This window comes from Melospiza melodia, chromosome 3 (genome assembly GCF_035770615.1).
Source record: "Melospiza melodia melodia isolate bMelMel2 chromosome 3, bMelMel2.pri, whole genome shotgun sequence".
NCBI lineage: Eukaryota > Metazoa > Chordata > Aves > Passeriformes > Passerellidae > Melospiza > Melospiza melodia.
The window spans coordinates 111,311,243-111,331,543 of record NC_086196.1 but is presented as its reverse complement, the minus strand read 5'-3'; the positions used below and the strand labels follow the sequence as shown (position 1 = coordinate 111,331,543).

The 20,301-nt window shown below is 55.3% G+C and overlaps 2 protein-coding genes across 4 annotated transcripts in view; both read left to right on the top strand.

Annotated features, from left to right (window-relative positions):
• The first annotated feature begins 62 nt into the window (after positions 1-62).
• On the top strand, positions 63-4,639 carry LOC134416230 (heme-binding protein 1-like). Of its 2 annotated transcripts, XM_063152625.1 has the most exons (5): positions 63-244; positions 349-434; positions 3,024-3,165; positions 3,317-3,500; positions 3,655-4,639. In XM_063152625.1, exons 1-5 carry the CDS (start codon positions 94-96, stop codon positions 3,827-3,829), a joined length of 738 nt encoding a protein of 245 aa, XP_063008695.1. In that variant the 5' UTR covers positions 63-93; the 3' UTR covers positions 3,830-4,639. The 2 variants fall into 2 exon arrangements, with proteins under 2 accessions (XP_063008695.1, XP_063008696.1); XM_063152626.1 differs by lacking the exons at positions 63-244; positions 349-434 and adding an exon at positions 1,294-2,657.
• A 2,019-nt stretch (positions 4,640-6,658) lies between these two features.
• The window catches only part of PTK7 (protein tyrosine kinase 7 (inactive)), a 34,407-nt gene continuing 20,764 nt past the window's right edge, over positions 6,659-20,301 (top strand). For both annotated transcript variants that reach the window (XM_063152624.1, XM_063152623.1), the window contains exon 1: positions 6,659-6,742. In XM_063152624.1, the coding sequence (XP_063008694.1) occupies positions 6,694-6,742 (49 nt within the window). In that variant the 5' untranslated portion in view covers positions 6,659-6,693. The remainder of the gene's footprint in view (positions 6,743-20,301) is intronic.

The following is a 20,301-nucleotide window of genomic DNA, read 5'->3' as shown; positions in this document are numbered from 1 at the left end:
ACGGTCCGCCTGGGCGCCAGGGGGCGCTCTCCGCCGCGCCGGGCCGCGCTGTGCCGCCCCGGGGCGGTCCCCGGCCCGTTCCCGGCGGACGCGATGGCGCGGATCACGCTGGAGGACTTGGAGCGGCTGGGCGAGGAGCCCGACGGGGACGGCAGCGACAACGAGGACGACGCGGAGGGGGAGGCACGGCTGTTCGCGCACTGGGAGGCCGTGGCCAGCACGCACCGAGTGAGCCTGCCCCGAGGTGAGCCTCACGCCGGGCCTGCCGGGGCTGTCACGGCACGGACCGGGACCCCTTCTGCGCCGCGGCCGGGGCGAGCCTCGTCTCTCGTGTGCTTTGCCTTGCAGACATGGCAGGCCCGATCGCCCAGATGGCCCGGCACAGGCACGCTCGCGAGCCCGTGCCGTACGTGTCCCTGTCGCAGCACGGGAAGGTGAGGCCCGACCCTCTCCGCACAGCGCTGCCCGCCCGCCGTGGGCCGCCTCCGGTGGGGCCGCCGCCGGCCCGGGGCCGTGGAGGAGCCTCTCCCCGGCGGGGAAGGGCCTCGTGTGGGCGGGCGCGCTCCAGCCTCGCCGGGCCTCCTGCAGCACCGCGGGGTTCCGGGATGGCGCCTCTGGATCGGTGCAGTATTCCGGCACTCCTGCACCTCCTCCTGCGTAGAGTAATGGCAATGCTCAGCTTCCCGGCTTTTATTTTAAAATCGGACAAGTCGTGCTGCTTTCTCTGGTCTTCTGACTTCCATCTGCCTCCTTTAGCAGCCTGTCCTCTTGCTGGGGTGGGCACATCTAAGAAAGTGAACTTTCAGTTCAGAGCCTGCCGTTCTCCCAACACCTTGTTGCATAGCTCGGAGTCCTGCTGGCTTTGTGTTTGTGCTGGTTGTGTTGGCTGGTTGAGCTGGAGAATTCAGCTGGCACAAGATAAAGATGTGTCTGTGGGGAACACAGGGCCTGTGACCCTGGCTGTCAGATGAGAGCATGTGTAGTTATTTGTCTCAACCACCAATCCAAACATGGTGTTTTCTGGCTGAAGATCTTCTCTTTGTGCTGGCTGTGTTGCACACTTACTTTCATCTCTTGCACATAAGGGTGCTTCTGTGCTTTGAGAAGTAACTGCTTGTCAGACTGGTTCTTGTGTCTCTGCAGGCCTAGCTGGGCTTTCTACCAAGAAGACATCTGTCAATTGTCCTCTGTATGAGTAGTGGTTAACCAATTTCTTCTGGGCTGAGATCCAGCACTCCCTGTAAAACATGTCTGAGCATGTGGCTTGTGCAGCTTGGAACTGGGGCTTCCCTCTTTCCGTGTTCTGGGTCCCAGGGACTTAATCTGGCCTTTTCTCTGCCTGTGCCAGTCCCAGGCAGGAATGGGGCCCCAAGACTTTGTGGGAACTGAAGAGCTTCTGTTGTTGTTGGCATCCCATCTGTGCCTGAGGAGGATTCTTGGAACGTGAGGCTGTGAGAAGAGCCGCGGCCTGACATCAGTGCCGAGGGGACTTTGGAGCTGGGGTTCTTAGGGACATGTTTGCCAGGCTCAGGCAGATCAGGATTCGGTTGCTTTTCCTGATTCCTGCTTTTCCTATCAGTGCTACAAGCCGTCATCCTCTTGGAGGCAAGTGAATTATTATGCCACCTACAGCACTGTGCCCTGTCAGCACTCAGCCCCCAGCTCCCATTGCAGGGACCTATTGCTACTGTGTCTGCATGAAGCATCTTCCTTGTTTCTTTTGGACAAGTGTCATCCAGAGTGGTGGTGCTCAGTGGAAGGATCAGGCTGTGGCACAGCCAGGTGCTGTGACTTCACTGGGTTGATTCCTTTATTGCAGGTGGTATGGCAGATGGAGTAGAGGGATTGGTGATTTCCCTGCTTGGAAAATGCTCTTGCTCTGCTCTGCTTTGCTTGGTGGGACAATGGCAGGCATGGCCCCAGCTAGAGGGGGAATGCCCACAGTGTTTTGGGGCGCTCTTCTCACTGGCATCCCACTGATGCGCACAAGCAGGCCTGCTGCCTTCCTTCTGCCTTTGGCTTGGCTTTCAGGGTAGACACCTGACTTGGGTGGAGGCACAGGGAGGCTGCACACAGTGCTGAGTCTTGTCACAGCTTCCTGTCTCCATCACTGCCAGCACAGCTGTGGAAGCAAGAAGTTTGGGAAGATGCCTTGAGCTCCGTGGGACAAGGTTGTCTCATGACCACTTTGATCTGGATGAAGAACAGGCTGAGATAGGAAGACAGGTGCTGGCTACAACTTCCCAGCATCTGTTTAGGTTACCTGTGCTCACAGACATGCCACAGACACAGCTGACCTATGAACATATCCAGATGCAATTTCCCATTCCCCTTGCCCCCCTTCTGTGTCAGGTTTTTCAGAATACTGGGCAATAGAGCTTTGGACTCATGCCACAAAATTCCACAGCTGGAATTGGGTTCATGTCTCTTCTTCCTCCTGTCACTTCTTAGTATGGGAGAAGGATCTGAGGAGTTTTATTCCAGTCTTCTCAGCGCTTCTGGGTGCTAGAGCTCTTCTGCCAGATTTTCCCTTCTACTGGGTAGGGATGTTTCTGTTATTCTCTGTGCATGCAGTGTTCCAGGGAAAAGGCATTGCACCTGAGAACACCATCAGCCTTACTGGAGGCCTTTGGGTGCCTGGAATCAGGAACATCCTTGTGAGTAGGCTGGACCGAAGAGGAACTGGAAGTCCTGTGCCCCTTGCTGAGGATGTGCTGCATTCCTTGTGCATGCCAGGAGCCTCCAGACCCCCTTGCACCCTGTCCCTTGTCTGTGCCTCCCCTTTTGCTGACTCCTGCTGACCTTTGCCCAGCACCCATGAGTGCCCTTGTCTGAGGTGCGTGTGATGCCAGCTCCCCTCACCTTCTTTGTCCTGCTCTGCCAACCACTGCCTAGCAGGGGCTCTCCTTTGGGCAGGCTCGTGTCTCCCCGCTTCTTGCCTGTCAGTGTTGGTTTCCCAGCCAGCTGCTGCAGTGTTTTCAGCGTGCCCCACCCTGACCTGCCTTGTCTGTGGCCTGTTGCAGTGCGAAGATGCGGCCTACGAGGAGCGGCGGTACCCGGCGGGGAAGTGGGCCTGTGTCACCATGGGGGAGCCCATGTATGAGCAGAGCATCTCCCTGAGCTTCATGAAGCTCATGCGCTACATCTGCAAGGAGAACTCTGTAGGTGTGTGCAGGCAGGGGCTGGCAGAGTGCACAGAGGGAAAGGCTTTGCCATTGTCCATCTGGAGTGGGGAGGAGGGCTGCTGCTGCTGCTGCTGCTGCTGCTGCTGCTGCTAACCACACACCTGTCTCACTGCCTGCCTGTCTCTTTCCAGGTTGCCATCTGGGCATGACAGTCCCAGTGCTCAACGAAATCCACCTGACCAAGGAGGAGACCGAGCTGGAGCGTGAGGTGCTAACTGCCTATTATCTCCCAGGAGCGTTCCAGCAAAACCCCCCCGTTCCCATGGACCCCGAAATCCACATCACCGAGAGGGCACCGCTCCGGGTTATAACCAGGTGACCCCAGCATGAGAGGTGTTTTCTCAGCTCAGCAGAGATGTACAAACTCCCTGCGTGGCTGCTGTGGTTCGTTAGGCACAGGGATGGGAGCTCTGGCCGTGCCAATGTGCTGGCTTTGTTGTTTACACTGTTCCCTTTGCTGCTGCTGCAGGGTTTTCTATGGGATGACCACTGAGGAGACGATTCTGAGGGAGATCAGTGTTTTCTGGGAGCTCCTGGGCCCCAGGGAGACGGTGCTGAGGGGAACCTACATCGTGGCTTCCTACGAGAACCCCAGCGTCCCCCAGCGCCGCAACGAGATCTGGTTCATCTGCCAGCCCGAGTGAGGCCCCTGTGCCACTGCACCCGCTGCAGGTGGCACTTGTGACCCAAAGGAGACAGAGCACATCCCACTATTCACCCACACCATGAGAGACTGAGAGACTGTGGGGTGGCTTTCCAGCCTGCCCTGCAAGGGTCCTGCCAGGGGAAATCCTGCCTGGCCTGCGCTTCGCCTGCCCCCAGAGCTGAGGCTGGAGCTGGCACCAAAGGCGACCTCTAGAGCAAGCTCTGGATGGGAAGCACATGGTGGGGGCTCATTAAGGCAGTGACCTGTGGGCCTGTGTGATGTGCTGGCCTGACCTGCACTGGGCTTTGCAGAGCTGGGCCAGAGTGGGTCCAGTGGTGGGCAGCATCACAAGGTGGTGGTGTCGAGAAGGTGAATGACTGTGTGCAATATGTGGGGCTCAGTGTGGCCTCTGGCCTGCTTCCTGTGAGAATGGCTGCCTGTCCTGAACAGAGCCACTGAAGTGCTGCTACAGAGACAGTTGCATTCAGAGGGAAAAAGGGCTTGAATTCAGGTGTGAATCCTGAATGTTTCCTGCTGGGGTGGTTCTCTTTGGACTGCTGGGTGCCTCCCTGGCTGTCACTCACCATTCCTCAGCCAGGACTAGGGCGCTGGCAGCCTTTGTCCATCTCTTGTGGGTGCTGTTTGCAGGCCTGCTGTGAGCTGAGAGGGGTGGGTCCAGAGAGAGCAGGAGTGGCACCACCGTGTGTTGGATTGTGCATTGGTTAGTGAGTTTCACATCCATGAATGCCATCATGCTTTCCTGCGGGAAGCTGGCAGTGCCAACAGTCAATAAACCCAGTTCAAACCACTGCAGCTGCAGATCACTGATGGTGTGGATGGGGGGTGGCTTGGGAAGAGCCTTGCTGTCTCCTTCCTGGAGATGCTCCAGGCTGCAAAGCTGTGGCTCTAATTAGCCCAGGTTACAGCTACACTCCCTCTGCATTACTGCACAGGCGCCTTCTGTTGCTGTTGCAAGAAGTGTGGGCACACTCTCCTCCCTGCAGGTAAGGTGGTTTGTTGGATGGGGTGTGCCTCGTTTTTCCCTGGTGCAGAAGCTGGATCCTGTGGCTGTACTCCACATGGGCACCTGCCCTTTGGTGTGAGAATTCAAATGCAACTTGCATGTCCTGCTGGTTGGCTGCAGGAGCTGGTGCACTCCTGCAGGAATGTGCTCAACAGGCTTGGTGTGGAGAGACTCTTAACTGCTTCTGACACAGTTCCCAGTGAGTTTTGTCACGCTGTGTGCCTTGCTGCCTGCACAAACTCCAGCTCTGGCCCTTTGTCCCTGTACTGCAGCTGAGGGGTAGGAGTGGCTGGAAGGCCTGGTCCCCTCTGTGATCTCCCTTGCCCAGCAGCACAGGTGGCTTCTGCCACTCCTCTCTCTCCAGTCAGGCGCTGCTCACTGTCCCCTCTGGCTGTGGGGAGCCTGGATACCCAGCCCGTGGCTGTGGGAAGAGTGGGGCTGAGCATGATACACCCTTCTCTGCAAGGGAGCCTGAGGCAGTCTGGGTGAGCACAGCAAGGCAGACAGTGGTTCCCTGGCTACCTTGTGATGCAGCTCTTGTTCCTGCGGCACTAAAGGCATTATGGACCCAGGAGATGCCGTCACAGCCTGCAGCACTGATGTGGCAAGTGCTCCTCGGAGAAGTCATGATGCCTGGATCAGCAGGGCTTAGCTCACTTTCCCTCCTGGGGAAAGAAACAATTCCCTGAAGCTGGGGTCAGGTGGCTCAGTATCAGTGGGAAAACAAAGTCTGCTGGTGTGTGTGGGACAGAAACCCTTTCTCTTATCAGCTGCTCTGCTTGCCCTGAGCTTGCAGGTGGAAGTAAAACTTCCTTTCTAGAGAGTGTTGAATAGGCTACCACTTCCTCTGAGGCTGCTTGGTCCCCAACCAAAACCAGAACCGCTTTTGGTGGCAGGAGGTGGTGGCTTTCCTGTGAGAGGGGACTGGTCTGGGGTTACTGGCAGAGTTCCACAGCTGCATGCCCTGTGGGAGCAGCTCTGTGGGGGCTTTGGTGCAGCACCAACCAGGCTGGTGCAGCCACATAGGGCAGCAAGCACACCCCAATCCTGTGCCACAGGTTTTGCTGAGTAAAGGCTCCAGCATCCTCTGTGATGTATCCAACAGTGCTCAGCGCCATGTCTGATGGCTCATCTTCCACACAGTACCAAAACCAGTATTTTGGAGGCTCAACAAACCGGCTGGAAAGCTGGCGTTCAGAGTGACAGCTGCCAGAGCCGGTGGTGCAGGGCTGCAGCAGGTTCCACCAGAGGCACTGGCTCGGGCAGGGAGGCTCCAGTGTGGGCCATGCAGATGGACAGACAGCTCTTGCTGCTCGGGTCCTGCAGAGGAGCAGCGAGGAGCAGCAGCGTGCTGTACACCGGGACTGTGCCCAGCCTCTGCCCGTAGCAGGGTGCTCCTGGCTCCTCGCTGCCCCGGTGCCTTTGTAGGGTCATTCACAGCGGTGCAGATCTGCCATCAGTTTAACAAACAGCGCGGCTACAAGGAGCCCCCGGGCGGGAGGGGAGCGGCGTCGCCTCCTCGCAGCTCGGGGCACCGGAGGGCACTGGCAGGAGCAGGGCTGGGGTTACGGGGGTTCCGGGGGTACGGAGGAGCGCGGCGCGGCGTCCCGGCCCGGCGGGGCTCTGCTCTGCGGGGGATGGCGCCAGCGAGCCCCGAGCCTCGAGCACCGCGACGGAGGCGCGGGGGGCCGAGCCGGGCGCTGCCTGGGGGACCCCGCTCCTCCCGACCCCGCCCGGTTTCCGGTGGCCGCCCCTCCTCCGGAACCCCTCCCGGCGGCGGCGGGCGGGGCGGCGGCGGCATGGCTGGGGTCCGGCGGGCACGCTGACCGGCGCGGGGGATGGCGGCGGCGCGGAGGATGGCGGCGGTGCGGGCACTGCTGGTGCTGGGTGAGTGCGGGCCGGGACAGCCCCCGCAGCCTCCCCCGGGCAGGGAGCGCGGGTCCCGGCGGCGGGGCGACGGTGGCGGAGCTTCGCGCCTCCGCTCGACTCCGTGCCAGGGCCGCGCCGGGGCCGGCGGGCGGGGGTCCATGGCCGGCCCCGGGGTGGGTGAAGGTGGAGCGGCCGTGTCCGGGGCCGAGCCTCCTGTGCTCCGCGCCCCCCCGGCTTCCCGTGAGCCCGGCGGCGATGGGGCCCGCTGGTCCCACTCGGGCGCGGAGCGGGGGCTGCTGGGGCCCCGTCTGTTCCCGGTGCGGGCCGGCCGCGCCCCCGGCCCGCCAGCCCCGCCGTGCTGCGGGAGCCGCCGGGGCGCCTCGCCCGGCTCTCCTTCCCCGGCGTGCGCCGGCTCGCCCTGCCCGCCCGCCCGCTCCGAAGGGGGAGCGTCGTGCCGAAATCCACAGGGATGCAAATACGCCAGGCATTTGCCGGCTGGAGACGGCGAACGGGCGCCCCCGGAGCGGCGCGGGCCGGGGAGGGTCCCGGAGACCCCTGGAGCGGGGCTCGGCTCCGACCCGCGCCCCGCCGGCCCCCGGGGCAGGGCTGACACCGGGCAGGCTGCGCGGAGCAGCGCAGGGTTTTTCCTATGAATTCTGCTCAGATCGGAGCCCCGAGGAAAAACAGCGGGCCCGCGGTGAGCTGCCACCCGTGGAGATGGAGATTGACCTGCCGGCCGCCGAGGGGTTTTTGTCCCTTGCTGAGCGCATCTGGATGAGCGCTCTGCCCCGCCCCCCGTGCCGCTCACTCTTCCTGCCCGATCCCAGCTCCGCGGCCCCTTGGTTCTCCTGGCTGCTGCTGCTGCTTTTCAGTGTTCAGCTGCAGGGCCTGAGCTCTCCTCCTCTCGTTCTGCCCCGTGGTGTTTCTCCCCACTGCCCTCCCTGCACCATTTTCCTTGTCTGAGGAGCCCAAGGTCTTGGCTGTGCGTGAGAGCCGCAGGGGCTGTGAGCTGTGTTCCAGCCCGGCTTTGAAGGGCCCCACGGCTGCCCCGTGCCACATCACCTCGTTTCTTCACTTAGGAACCCTGGCAGTCGCTGTGTGCAGTCCCTTCTGTCCCACCGCGCACAGTTGTAGAGTTTGCTTTGCAGTTTCTGCTGTAAAATCAAGAGCAATCTTAGTTTAGCACCTGTGTGGAATATTGCCTCGGAGGGAAAGATATCTGCTGGGCTGCTGCCCGTCCATATCTGGAGCCGTGGCTGAGCCCTGCTGCCAGGCGGCAAGTATTGTCCAATTTACAGCTGATAAGCAGGAAAAGCAGCACTTACTTAGCTGATTAGCGCCGTGATTGCCATCCGCCTTGGCAGCCTCTGGGAAGGCTGTTCTGGCGGGGGAGTGCCTGCTCTGGATTGAAGTCGAAGGGCCCTTTGGAGCTGCCACAGCGTTCACCTGTGTGCCAGGATGCCACCACTGGCAGCTGGGATGTGCAGCCCTGCCTGTAAGGGCTGTGTGCTGCCTTTCCTCCCACTCTGCAGTGGCTGGAGTTTCTGTACTGCTCCAATCCTTGTTTCTCTTGCTGGGCAGGATCACATCCTACAGCACTGGGGGTAGCATGCAGCTGTCCAGCTCGCAGACACTGTGAAAAATCTCAGGTGCCACCAGTGTAGCCAAAACGTGCAGTTTGATATGTAGCTTTTACAGGCTGCTGGTAAGTTTTGTAGGCTGCAGGGCATTGTCTGTCTGCCTGTGGATGGTGTTTGGAAAGAGCACTGTGGAAAGACCTGGGAGGTGTGGAGTGTCTGCGGCTCACACAGGTCCTTTGCCATGCATGTTCCAGAAGTGCTCAGTGCCTGGGCTGCTGCTCCCTCTTCCTCCACTTCCATTGTTCATGAAGCTGTGATCTTTCTGGCAGTGGCACTGCAGCATGCCAGATGTGTGCTGACTTCTGCTGGAACATGTGGTTGAAATGCTAGCAGAGGAAATATTTGCTGAGTCAACTTTCCTTTAAAGCAAAAAAAAAAAAAAAAAAAAACCAACCCAAAACCAAAAGGTCTATTTTGTTCTGGAAATGCCTCCGTGTCCTGTGTTGAGCTGTGTGTTTCTGTATGGCAGTGCTTTTCTTGTGCTTCCTAGCAAGCCTGGTCTTAAAGAAGAAAATTTATGAGAACAGGAATGATCTGATCCCCCTTGGGACTTGGCTGTGTTCAGACAGTGCTCTGGGCAGGCTGGAACCTGGAAGTGCCAGGAGCTTCAAAGGATGGCAACTCCATAGCCGTGGCCATAGGCACTTTGTCTGCACAGTGGGCTCCAGAATCGCTGGGAGCTGGCACTGCTCAGGGGGCTGTCGTGTTTAAAGATCCCTAAAGATGTGTTCTGAGCTCTTAATTGACCTGGAATGAGACCATCTTCTAAAGGCAGATGGGCAGATGTTTGAACTGCAGCAAGCACCGAGTTTAGTTGCCTGCTGGGTGATGAATGTTCGTGTTCCCTCCCTGAATCCCTCTTGTTCAAGGGAAGTGAGGGGATGGCAGCTCACATCTGCTAATTGCACAGGTGCTAGGTCTCACCTTGTTTGGCCAAAGGCTGCATCCAGGCAGATAGGTGTGTGTGTCCTGGGAAGGCAGGCTGCACTTCCTTTGAAGGAATGGAGCCCAAAGGAAATGGAGGGAAGATAGGAAGAAAAGAGTCTCACCTTGAGGCAGTGGGCAAGAACATGAGGGCCAGTTTGGCTGTGAGTGATAAGGCACTTCAAAAGGATCTGAAGGCTGTGGGGTCTGGTTACAGGTATTTACTGGAGGATCTTTAGACTAATATTTTTCTTGCGTTCATTTCAATTCATCTGCTATTTAAGTTGCAAAGATCAAAGCTGTATTCCAGCAAGCACACGTGGACTAAAGTAAATAGCAGGACCTAGTACACCTCTTCCCAGTGAATAAACACTCTTTCCTCCCTGAACATTTTCAAGCATACCTCTCAGGCCTGGAATGCAAAATATTTCACATTAGCAGTGGGAGTTTCCACTGCTTTCGATATTTGGGAACTTGGAACAAATGCTTATTTAGAAGTGGACAGACCTGGGTACAAACGTGCTCTTTGTGTAGGCAGTTGCTGCTGTGGTGTTTGGAGGGAAATTCCCCTGGGATTGGAGGACATGCAATTGTTTGTGCAGACCCCAAGGAACAGTTCCCATTCTCCTGGCATGAAGTGTTGGTTTCAGGGACTGGGACAGGCAGCCCTTTGGAGGCCTGGAGGGCAGCAGGACTAGCAAGATGCTTGGCAGATGCACAGGAACATTCCTCTTGGTGAGGTTTAAGTTGCACAGGGTGTTAGCTTTGGGTTTGGTGGGGTTTGCAAAGGCTGTGAACCAGCACAGTGGATTTTGCTGTGTAAGGGAAAGAGGCAGCCCCACCTTTGGCATGGCAGTACCTGCTGGAGAAGGCTGATAATGTCTGAGGTGGGAGAAGGGCAACTGCAGTGTCTTCCACCTTTACAAGAAATGAACCATGTCTGTGAGAATAGGAGGAAGAGAGATGGAGAAATGATAATTTGGCAGCTGTTAACGTGTTGTTTCCTGGGCTCAGTGTGTTTCAGCATGGCAGAGGTGCCAAGGTGGGCGGCCTGATTCCATGTCTTGCTCCTTGCCTGGAAGATATTGGGAAGTGGCATCCCAGAGCTACTTAAAAATACTTTTCGTTTGTTGGAAGAGCAGATATTATATTTCACAGAGGGGTTAAAGGGCTGTGCTGTGCCTCCAGCATACCTTGTGTGCTGCCTTGCCTGAAAAAAGCAATCACGCTGCTGGACACAGAAGGATTTGTTCTCTGGGGGAGACCTCATGAGGAAGGGGGCAGGATGCTGAAGGTTTTCAGGTTTTTCATGTGGCTGCTGCCAGAGCATTTGCCGTTCCCTGGGCTCTGCCATGGTGTGGAGGCTCTGCACATGGGTCACATCTTGTTCCTGATGTCCGTGTGAGCTTTCAGCAGCCCAGAAATGTTGGGCTCTGGTTTCTGGGAGGCTCTTCAGAGGGAGTTGCTTGTAAGGTCAGGGGCCCTGGGCTCTTGTAGAAACTTTTTTGCTTCCTTCATAATGCTGACACTGCTGAACCACAGCATATGGAGGCAAGCACACAGATTTTTGATTCTGGAGGATGTGGCCTGTTCAGAGTCCTGCACTTCCACCTCCTTCATGCTGCCAGACCCTGTCAGGATCTGCTGTGCTGTGTTGATGAGCTGTCAGCTTTCTCCTTTTTCTTGCCTGCCACAGGGGCTGCTTTCCTGCACTGCTGTTGGGTGTTACAGCAAGGAGCAGTGTCAGGTCATCTCTGATGTGACACAGGACCAGCAGATCCACTTTTGCATTGCAATGGGAGCTGTTGACTTTGCCATTTGGTTTAGAGTGAACAGCTGATGTGCCTAAAAAAGGACCAGACTGAAGGAAGGATCATCTTTGTGCAGAAGACCATCTCCTGTTTCAGTCTTCCTGTGCCTTCTGAATATGCAAGCTGTAGGAAGGAAAAAAGCTTGCAAGACATAAATGGATGTGTGTTGGTTTGGGAGCTAGACCAGAATCTTGCTTTGCAGGAGGCACACATGTGTCTGTAGTCCCAGGGAGTGAAGAGCTGGAAGAGCCGTTCAGGGAAATGGGTGAAGAAGAAGAGTGAAGGCTTCTGGAAATGGGTGACGAAGAAGAGTGAAGGCTGACTGTAGTGAAGCTCCTGTGGGCTCTTGAGCTTGGAGCCATATTCAGTGTTTTAAGCAGCTGCATCTCCCCAGGTTCAGGCTCTGGATCCAGGTGCTGCTTAAATAGAGGCTGAATAGGTTTGTCCAGCATTTCCTATTGTCTCTGCCTTCTTTGGCACGGGACAGCCCAGTGAGGATGAACCCGTGCCACCCAGTCACAGCAAGGACTCCATTTCTGGTCATTCCTTTGTTCCAGGGAAATAGTTGGCAGTAAGCACCGTTCTGTGTTTACCTGTGTCTCCTTTTAATCTGTGCAGCTCTTGCTGAGTAGCTGTGGAAGATCTTCAAGCCAAAACACAAGTGGTCTTTGTTTTAAAGCATCAATTTGTGTTGGCAGCCAGGTCTGCAGTGCATGTGCTTTTCATTGACTGCTGCTTCGGCTCAGTTTCTCACTTCTGCCAGCTCTTTTTTAAACTTAATACAGAAATGTTTTTCCTGAGCTTAAAAGGCTGACCTGTGCAGTACTTCCAGTTTTAACTTAAGCCTTGTCTTTTCCAGGGAAGCAGTCTCTGTCTGGTCACAGAATAGGTTCCTTACCTGTGCTTTGAGAGGTGACTAATGCACGCTGTCTGATCAGCAAAGAGAGAGACAAGGGGGGCACTTCAGAGGGGTTTGCAAGTTTCTGAAAGCCTGATCTGTGTGCCTGGGATGAGCAGTTTCAGTGTGCCTGCTCAGCTCTGCCTTTCCCCAAGCCTGCTTGTTTAGCAGTTTGGGAAAGTTGATGGGTGGGCGCTATTTTGATACTCTTTGCAGACTGTTACCGCCTGGGGCTGCTCCTTTTATTTGATCAGCTTTCAAAAATCCATCCTCTATTCTCTCATTTTGACCTCCTGAAATTGTTCTGCAAGGGGGCCTCTTTTGAGAATGCATTCTAATCCTTAAAATTGTAAGTGCCATCCAGGGCAAGGCCTGTGTTGTAATTACAACATTTCTGCTGAAAGTGAAGAGATGAATGCTGAGGTGTTCAGGTGCCTCCAAGAGCTGAGTGGAAACCGAGTCCAACTGCAGAATTCAGGATGAACAGTGAGGAGCACTTGTGAGCATACAGATTGTGTGTCAGGAGAGGAGGCATGGCTGGTTTTAGGTGGTGATTCCTCCTGTGAAATGCTGCTTGGCAGTGGGATACCAGTGGTGTGTCTCCTCCTTGTCAAATTAGGCTCTGACTGGAACGGAGCAGGCAGGGATTTGGCACCTGTGAACTGGAGTGTGCACAGAGCCCCTGAGCATCCATGAGTTGAATCCACCACTCTCAGGTGGTCTGCACCTCTGGGAGGTTGGGATGCCTTGGGTTGATGGTCGTATTGTGCAGGATGATGAATGAAGAAAACTGACAGCAGCAGATTCCTGTCTGGAAGGTGGTGTGACACATTTGATTGCAGGGCATGAGCCTTCCCTCTCTGGAAAGCAAGGTGTTTCAAGCTGGGAGAAAGCAATGGGCTGCTGTCTGTGCTGGGACCCCGGGCAGAAAGGGGCTGGGGTTTGAGTGAGGATTACAAGGCTGTTTGTATTTCAGCCCCTGGCTGACCTGTGTTCAGTTCCTGGGTGAGAGCAGTGTCCGCGAGCGCTGGGCTCAGACCTTGGTGCTAACACCTGAGATGTTTGTAGCTCTAAGATAACAAGGCTTTGTAACTTTTCCTCTCCTGTGATGCTGTTGTGAAGCGAGGTTTGTCCCAGCAGCAGGATTTTACATTTTGGTGCAGCTCAGGCCACCCTGAGGAGCAGCCAGGACTGCAGCCTCCTGCTGTCGATTCGGGCAGGTTGGCTCTGTCCTCTGTCACTCCAGAGCAAAGCCAGACAGGTCTGTCCCCAGAGCCATGGCATGTGGAGGCCAGGTCCCCTTCTGGCTGCAGAGGGGAGGCTCTGTGTGCCTCTGGGTGGGAAAGGGGGGCTGTCCTTTCTGTCAGTGATGCTGGCACAAGATAGGCACGGTGTTGCTTAAGACCTGCTGTAAACTCTCTTCTCCTTGCAGTTGCTCATTGGCTTCTTTGGGAGCACAAAGGAAGCCTTTGATTCAAACCATGCAGTGGCTGTCCAAATGGTTAAGGGCAGGACAAGCTGCTGCTTGCAGTGCCTTTATTGCTGCACTGCAGCTTGCCTTGGTGTGTGTCCTGGCTCTGCTGTGGCACGGAGCTGCTCCATGCTGCTGGGCCTGGGTCACTGGGAACCATTCATTGGAGAGAAGATTATGGATTTTGTCTTTCCTAGCAAAGACAAGACTAGAGAAAATAAAGTCTTGTAGGGTGCCACAAAGGGCAGTGCACTCAGTTCTCCTTAACCATTCATGGGAGCATGGATGGGTTTGTGCTGCTGAGATCAAGTTGTGCAGTTGTCTTTGCAGAGGGACCAGCACCAGAAGTCTCTTTCAGCAGTTGCAAGCATTGTACAAATTGTCTTGGATGAAAAGAATCCAAAGCTTCTCATGAGTTATTTTCTGTTCTTTGTTCCTGTCCATCCATATGGGCTGCTGCAAACACCATGAGCCTGGCACACACCTGGCAGGTGCTATGGGGCTGGCCAGTTCCTGGGCTGAGACTGCTCCTGCAGCAGTGAGATCTTGCTCTGTGATCATTCTTTCCTTCAGCCAGGTTCAAGCAGTTCTTTGTCCACCAGGTTCCAAGCAAAAGCTGAGAGACAAAGGCAACACATCTGATTTTTTTTTCCATCTTCTGAGTTAACTCCTGCTGGCTCTCCTGCATGTTGTGTGTGTTGGAGGAGCTGCTTGCCAGCCCTGACCCTCCTGCCCCTGCCCTGTCTCTATTTGCTGCCTTTTCCTGGCTCAAGTGCAGCTGTTCCTTTTCCAGCTGTGCCTCCCATCTCCAGCTCTTCCTGATTCCTCTTCTGCATGCAGGCCTGCCATGGCTTGCCACACGCCCCCTTCTCAGACTCTGCTGCTTGGTTTCTCTGCAGTGCCTGCCTCTGGGCACTGCTGCTCTCCCAGGTGTGGCTGTGGCTTCCTCCTGCCATCCTGGGATTGCCTTTGTCTCCTTGAGCCTGGCCTCCAGTTCACAGCAGGTGATGGGAAATCAGAGCAGGGCTGCTGAGATGTTCAGCTGGTCCCTGGAAATCACAAGACTTTCTGGGTAAGGATTCTTCTGCTTAGCTGGGGAAAAGTCTCAAAGCCACGTGGCCTGAAGCAGAAAGCATTCATCTGAACGGTTAACATTTGGGCAAGGAAATAACAAAAGGCTGTCATCCTGGGCATGCTTCACCATCATGTTTTGTTTCTGTGGCCTTGCTGCCTTGCTGGGATTTTGGCCTGCCTCTCGCTGGCTGCAGATGCATTCCTGCCATGGGTTTGATGGAGCAATCCATTATCCCTGGGTTGCTGAGTGGCCTCACTGAGCAGCAGGCACCTGCTTTGAGCTCCCCAGGACCTGCTTGCTGAGTGTCTGCTGCCACTGTTTGTGTCCTTCCTTGCCATTTGGTTGCTTAGGATGCCCAGGTACTCTTTGTTCTGGTGGCTTTGTACTGATACTCCTACTGAGTGTCCAGCAAGAGCTATTTGTCCTGCAGGTGTATTGGAAATCAGCTTTTCTGCTGCAATGGAGGAAAGCACTTTCTTTTCAAGGAGATCTGGTTAGGAGGAATTTCTGTCTCAGTGAGTGTTACAGCCAAGCTTTTCTTTAATTTGACACAGGGGCTTTGCATTAGATTTATCTGTAGCAAACATTCTGCCTAGTTATTGATTTGTAAAATATTCCAGAAAGTGCCCTGCTGCATAGTCTTCCCACTCAGGGACTTTTTTCCATTTTTAGCTGAGATAATGTAGCAATGTCTCATAGAGAAGCTACCTCTTAATTAATATTGCATGAGCAGAAGAAATATTAGCTTCTCCATCTGCTTTCCTATTTTTGTGGCTTTTAATACAGATTCATAAATGGCTTTAATGAAAATAAACAAGGAACTGTTCTTTTCTGTGCCCTCTTTGCTTCCAGAGGTGATGGTGCAGGTCCAGCCTCCCTGGTGATGTTTTTCCCAGGAGGTGAGTCCTGGCCAACAGCACAATTGTAAATGATTGTTGTGAGATGGGGCTGATCTTCAGCTTTCTAGCAGTGCAAAGAGGAGCATCTGGGAGAAATCTGTAGGACAGAGCTGGAGACAGATATGGGGAGTTGTGGGTGGTGCTTTGTAGCCAGAAGGAAGCCAGTGGCACACGGATGGGAATGGACGTGCAGTGCACAGCAGGCAGTGTTTATGAACCAGCGTTCCTGAATCACTGTGAGGGTTGGCACAGAAATCCCTGTGAACCCAGCAGGGAGCCCTGGGCAGCCAGTCCATCCTCCTGAAGCTTCAGAGGCAGCCAGAGCTCAAACCCCAGCCTTGCAGAGCCCATTTCAGGTGTCTCCTCTGTGCCTTTTCACAGCAATTTTTACTTTGCAGCACTGTGGTGGCTGCTAGGAAAGGTGATTCCCTCTCCTGGGAGCTTCTTTCCTTCCTGTAGGAAGGGAACAAGCAGGTTTTTACCTTTGGTCATCCAAATGGTGAAGCAGGATGCTCCAGTAAGAGAGAGACCCACAGTGCAGCTGTGATCCATGGGGAGCCCCATTCTGGTGTTGTGTGGTGGCATTTCCCAGCCTCCATGGGTTCTCCCTGTTCCTGGGAAGGCAGAGTGGCTGGGTGGGCTGCACAGAGGCAGCAGCAGGAAGGAGCACACAACTGGACCCCTGCAGCAGTTGCCAGAGCATGGGTGTCGTTTCCAAGAGCATGGCACTGCATGAACCATTTCTCCCATGAGCTGTAAGCTGTCTGCAGAGCTTGGCCAGCTGGATCTTCATGGCAAATCCATCTGAGTCTCCACAGGCACAGAACTAAAGGAAACTTAGCTGTAAATATACTGACATGACCTGGAGAGAGATTTAAAATATTTATCCTAGAGCAGAGCTTGGGATATAAATAAGCTCCCTGTCTGTTTCCCTGCACGCAAGGCTCAGAAGTGCAGCTGTCCCTTGGTCCCCAGCTCACAGAGTCTTGCTTGGGACCAGCAAGTTGCTTATGGGTGGGCTTGAAGTCCATGCAGATGGTGTAAACATGGAGCTGCCAGCAAAATGGAGAGGGTATTTGCAGTGGTGCAGTTGGGAATTTTTGACTGCAGCTCCTGTCCCTGCTGGCTCTGCTCTGTAGCTCTCGGGGTGTTTGTGGGGTTTGCTGCTGAGCCATGTGCTGGGTGAGGTTGTAACCCTCTCACTTGGCCCACTGAGCAAGCAAGATTTACAGGATGTCCAGACAAGCACAGCCAGAGGGAAGCACAGGTTTGGGTGGCACTGGGGGTGTTTTCTTCCTTCCAGTGGGTTTGGTAGCAGCACTCAGAGAAACAGCTCACTCAGGCACTTTCAGGGCATAAATAAGCTTCATTCTGCAGCAAGCAGCCCTGGCAGGAGTGCTCCATGCCCAGTGCAGCCTGGTGAGCTCCCTGCTTGGAGGGGAGCTGGCTCTGAGCAGCAGCAGCAGCTCTGTCTCTGATGGTGCTGCATGGCTGGAGCAGCTGGCTCTGCTCGCAGGCCTCGTGTGCTTGCTACTCCTCTCTGCTCTGCTTCCCTTGCCCTGGCCTCTTCCCACCCCCACCCCCTTTTGTCTTTACAGCCTGAGCTCCCATTCTCTGCAGCGCCTGGCTGGGGCTCCTGTTTGCTGAGGGGAAGTGCCAGACAGTTTTATGGAGCTTCTTCTGCTTTTTCCCCTCATCTGGAACGGTGTTTCAGCTGGAACAGGAATCATGCAGAGCCCTGGCCAGGAGCTCCATCCACACACACACACACACACACACACACACAGAGTGCTGTTCTGGGGGAATCCCTCTTGGCTGGGCTTGGGATGGCAGCAACAACGTCAGCCTTTGGCCCTCAGCCTGGGTGCAGGGATGTGGGGATGGATTGGCAGGAGCTGGGGTGAAACCTGGAGATCTGGCTCCAGAGGCCCTGGTGTGATGCCGGTCCCTGGTGTGATACCTGCAGACCTGGCCCCAGCTGCCCTGGGATGAGCTCTGACCCTCATAGACCCTGTCCTTGCTGCCAGCCCCAGGGCAAGCAGTGATGAGCCAGCCCTGTCACAGCTCTGCCTGGCTGGCAGGACCTGCCTGCCTGTTCTGCACCACCTGGGCTCTCCTCTGCCAGCAGGAGTTTTGCTTTGTAAAGACATTTTCATTCTTACATGGCCCATGCTGGAATTGTGGGGGGAGCATCATCCTTCAGGGCCACTGCACAGGAAGCATGTGGCTCATCCTGGTTCCACTTGGCATCTTTCTGCTGTCTTTTTTTGGTGGGAGAAAAGTGCAGTCCCTCTGCTGTGCTGGCCAGAGCTCAGCCTTCAGATCCCTGTGGCTCCTGCCAGCAGCACACATCAGGTGTTTGTGAGGAGAGCAGGGAATTGCTCAAGGGCTCAGAGCAAGCCTGGCAGAGCTGGTTGGCAGGACCGGTGGGTGCAGCAGGTCTGTCAGTGCTGCTGAGTCGCCCTTGAAACATTTGTGTTTCTCACTGGGGCTTGGCAGTGCAGCTGGCAGTGTCTGCTCAGGAGCCTTTGGCTGATGCCCCATGAAAGATGGTTTCATTGGGCCAGCAGGATTCCCAGCTCCTGTCCCATTTGTCCCTGTGTCTCTCTTTATCTGCTACAAAGATGTTGGTCTGGGGGTCCCATGGCCACCGCTGCCTGTGATGCTCAGCAAGCAGCACTTAGCCAAAACTTCCTTTTCCAAGGGCCAGGGGCCAAGTGGTGCTGCCAGCCCCAGCTGTGCCCTGGGTGTTTGGGCAGGAGGAGCAGTGATCTGGCTGCTGTCTCTGCCCCCTTCCTCTCCCAGCTCCACTGCGCTGCACTCATGCCTTGGGCTGGTTCTCTGGGCTGTCTGCTCAGAAAGGGGATCTGGACTTCTCTGAAGGTCTGGGAGCACCCAGTGACCCTAAAGAATGGCACTGTTTCCCTGGTGCAGTGTCCTGTGGAGGTGCCCGTGTCCCCTCTTGCAGCAGGTGCCAGGAGCAGGGGCACAGCATGGCTTGGAGCAGTGTCAGTGTGCTCCCAGGGCAGACAGGCAGCTCCAAGGCCAGTTGTTCTGGTTCAGCAGCCCCAGCAGTTTCAGGGAGCCAAGGAGCTTGGCTACCATGGGGAGTTCCCTCTCTTGCTCCAGTTTTTTCTGAGTGAGTGAGGTGCTGAGATATTGGGAGAAGCTGGCACGAAGCTCAGCTCGCAGTTCAGCCCTGACACGTTCTCCTTAAAGAGCACTGGCAAATCCCACGGCCCTGGGGACAAACTGCAGCGTGGGGTCTGCCCCACAGACAGCAGTCCTGCTTGGCTTGGGAATGAGTAGGAACCTCCCAAAACACTCCCATTGCTCTGTGGCTGCAGAGTAGCACCCCTGCTTGCTGTTCTTGTTCATTGCCAGAGGAGCAGCTCATTCTTCCCTCGCTCCCCAGGCACCTCTCCCTGCCTTCAGAGGGTGTCATCACATCCTGCTGCTTTGGAGTGGCTTTGGGCTCACAGGAGGGCAGGGTCTCTGCTCACTGCTGCTATAAAGGTTATGCCAGAGTTAGGAAACTGAGCTTGGGATGGCCTTGGAAGGAGCAAGCCTGTGGGATGTGTGGCTGGGGAGGGGACTGGGTTTCAAAAGGTCTGGGCTGGACAAGTAGGGAGGGCAGCATGAAGAACAGAGGCAGGGAGCCCCAAACTAGTGTGAGCAGGGTAAGTGAGTGAGGTCCTGACATGTGCTGGCAGCTGCCAGAGTCTGGAGCTGGTTCCTGGGCTCAGTGTCCCTGTGCTGAGCCTTTCTGTCAGTTCTAATGGCCTGCAGCAGATGTGTGAGCAGCACCTGCCTGCCTTGGGATGGGGCTCTGTGTGGCAGTGAGCTCTTCCAGGGCCAGCTGTGCCCCAGCACATCCCTGGCAGTGCTGCCTCGGTGTCTGCTCCAGCAATTGATTCAAACACCAATGGCTTTGTTCTGGTTTCTTGTGATAACTGCTCAGAAACTGGGCTTGACCATTCCCATCTGTGGGATCCTGGAAGGGTAGGGACACCCCACAACTTGCAGTGTCTCTGAACAGTTTTTAGGAGGCTAATTGCTAAGTGGTTGCTGCTTTTCCCCCCTTTCCTTTTCTTTTTTTATTTTTTTTTTATTTTGTTGTGTTTGGTTTTGGTTTTGTTTTTTTTTTTTTTTTTTTTTTGTTTGTTTGTTTCCATTCTAAAGCTTTCTTTGCAGGGCAGAATTGGTTTCTCAGTATTTTCTGGGTTGTGTTCCACACAGAAAGCAGCAGAGAGAGGTGCTGTGGGACACCTGGAGCCAGCTCAGTGGTGCTGTGCAGGCATCATGTCTCTGGCAAATCTGGAGTGAACTGCCCCAAAGGCAGAGGTTCAGTGCCCATCTGAGCACACCCACACTCTCACAGCAGAGCTGCTGGACCCACGTGTGTGATACAATCACAGGGGCAAAGAGATGATGCTTTACCAAGTTCCCAATCATCTAGATCCACCACAGCATGACCTGGAGCTCCTGGGTACTGGTCCAGTTTCTCCTGCCTCATGAAGCCACTCTAGCAGAGCATTTCTTGGAAATGCTGCTTTGTGCCCAGGATTGCTTTCCTGGGTGCAGAGTGAGTTTTTGATTTTCCTTTAACTGGAATGGGGAAAGATGCAGTTTTAAAAGCCTTCTATGCTGAGTGCCCAAAGACTTTCCAGATGTTGTGCTGCTCTCTGTGCTCAGAGCCCCTTGCCTGAATCAAACCATTTCCATCTGGCCTGCTGGTTTATTGCAAGAGAGCCTTTCAGGACTGGAACCTCTCGCATGGAGGATCGCTCTGGCTGGAAATCATTTGGAGATGCAAAATATCCCTGGGTGTTTGGCTTGGCTGCTGCTCCAGCAGTGGA

What these genes read in the sequence shown, in the direction of transcription:
- LOC134416230 (XM_063152625.1), top strand. Translation starts at nt 94, where the DNA reads ATGGCGCGGATCACGCTGGAGGACTTGGAGCGGCTGGGCGAGGAGCCC. An exon ending in CCGAGTGAGCCTGCCCCGAG is followed by an intron (nt 245 to 348) that starts GTGAGCCTCACG and finishes TTTGCCTTGCAG; the next exon opens with ACATGGCAGGCCCGATCGCC. An exon ending in CCCTGTCGCAGCACGGGAAG is followed by an intron (nt 435 to 3,023) that starts GTGAGGCCCGAC and finishes GGCCTGTTGCAG; the next exon opens with TGCGAAGATGCGGCCTACGA.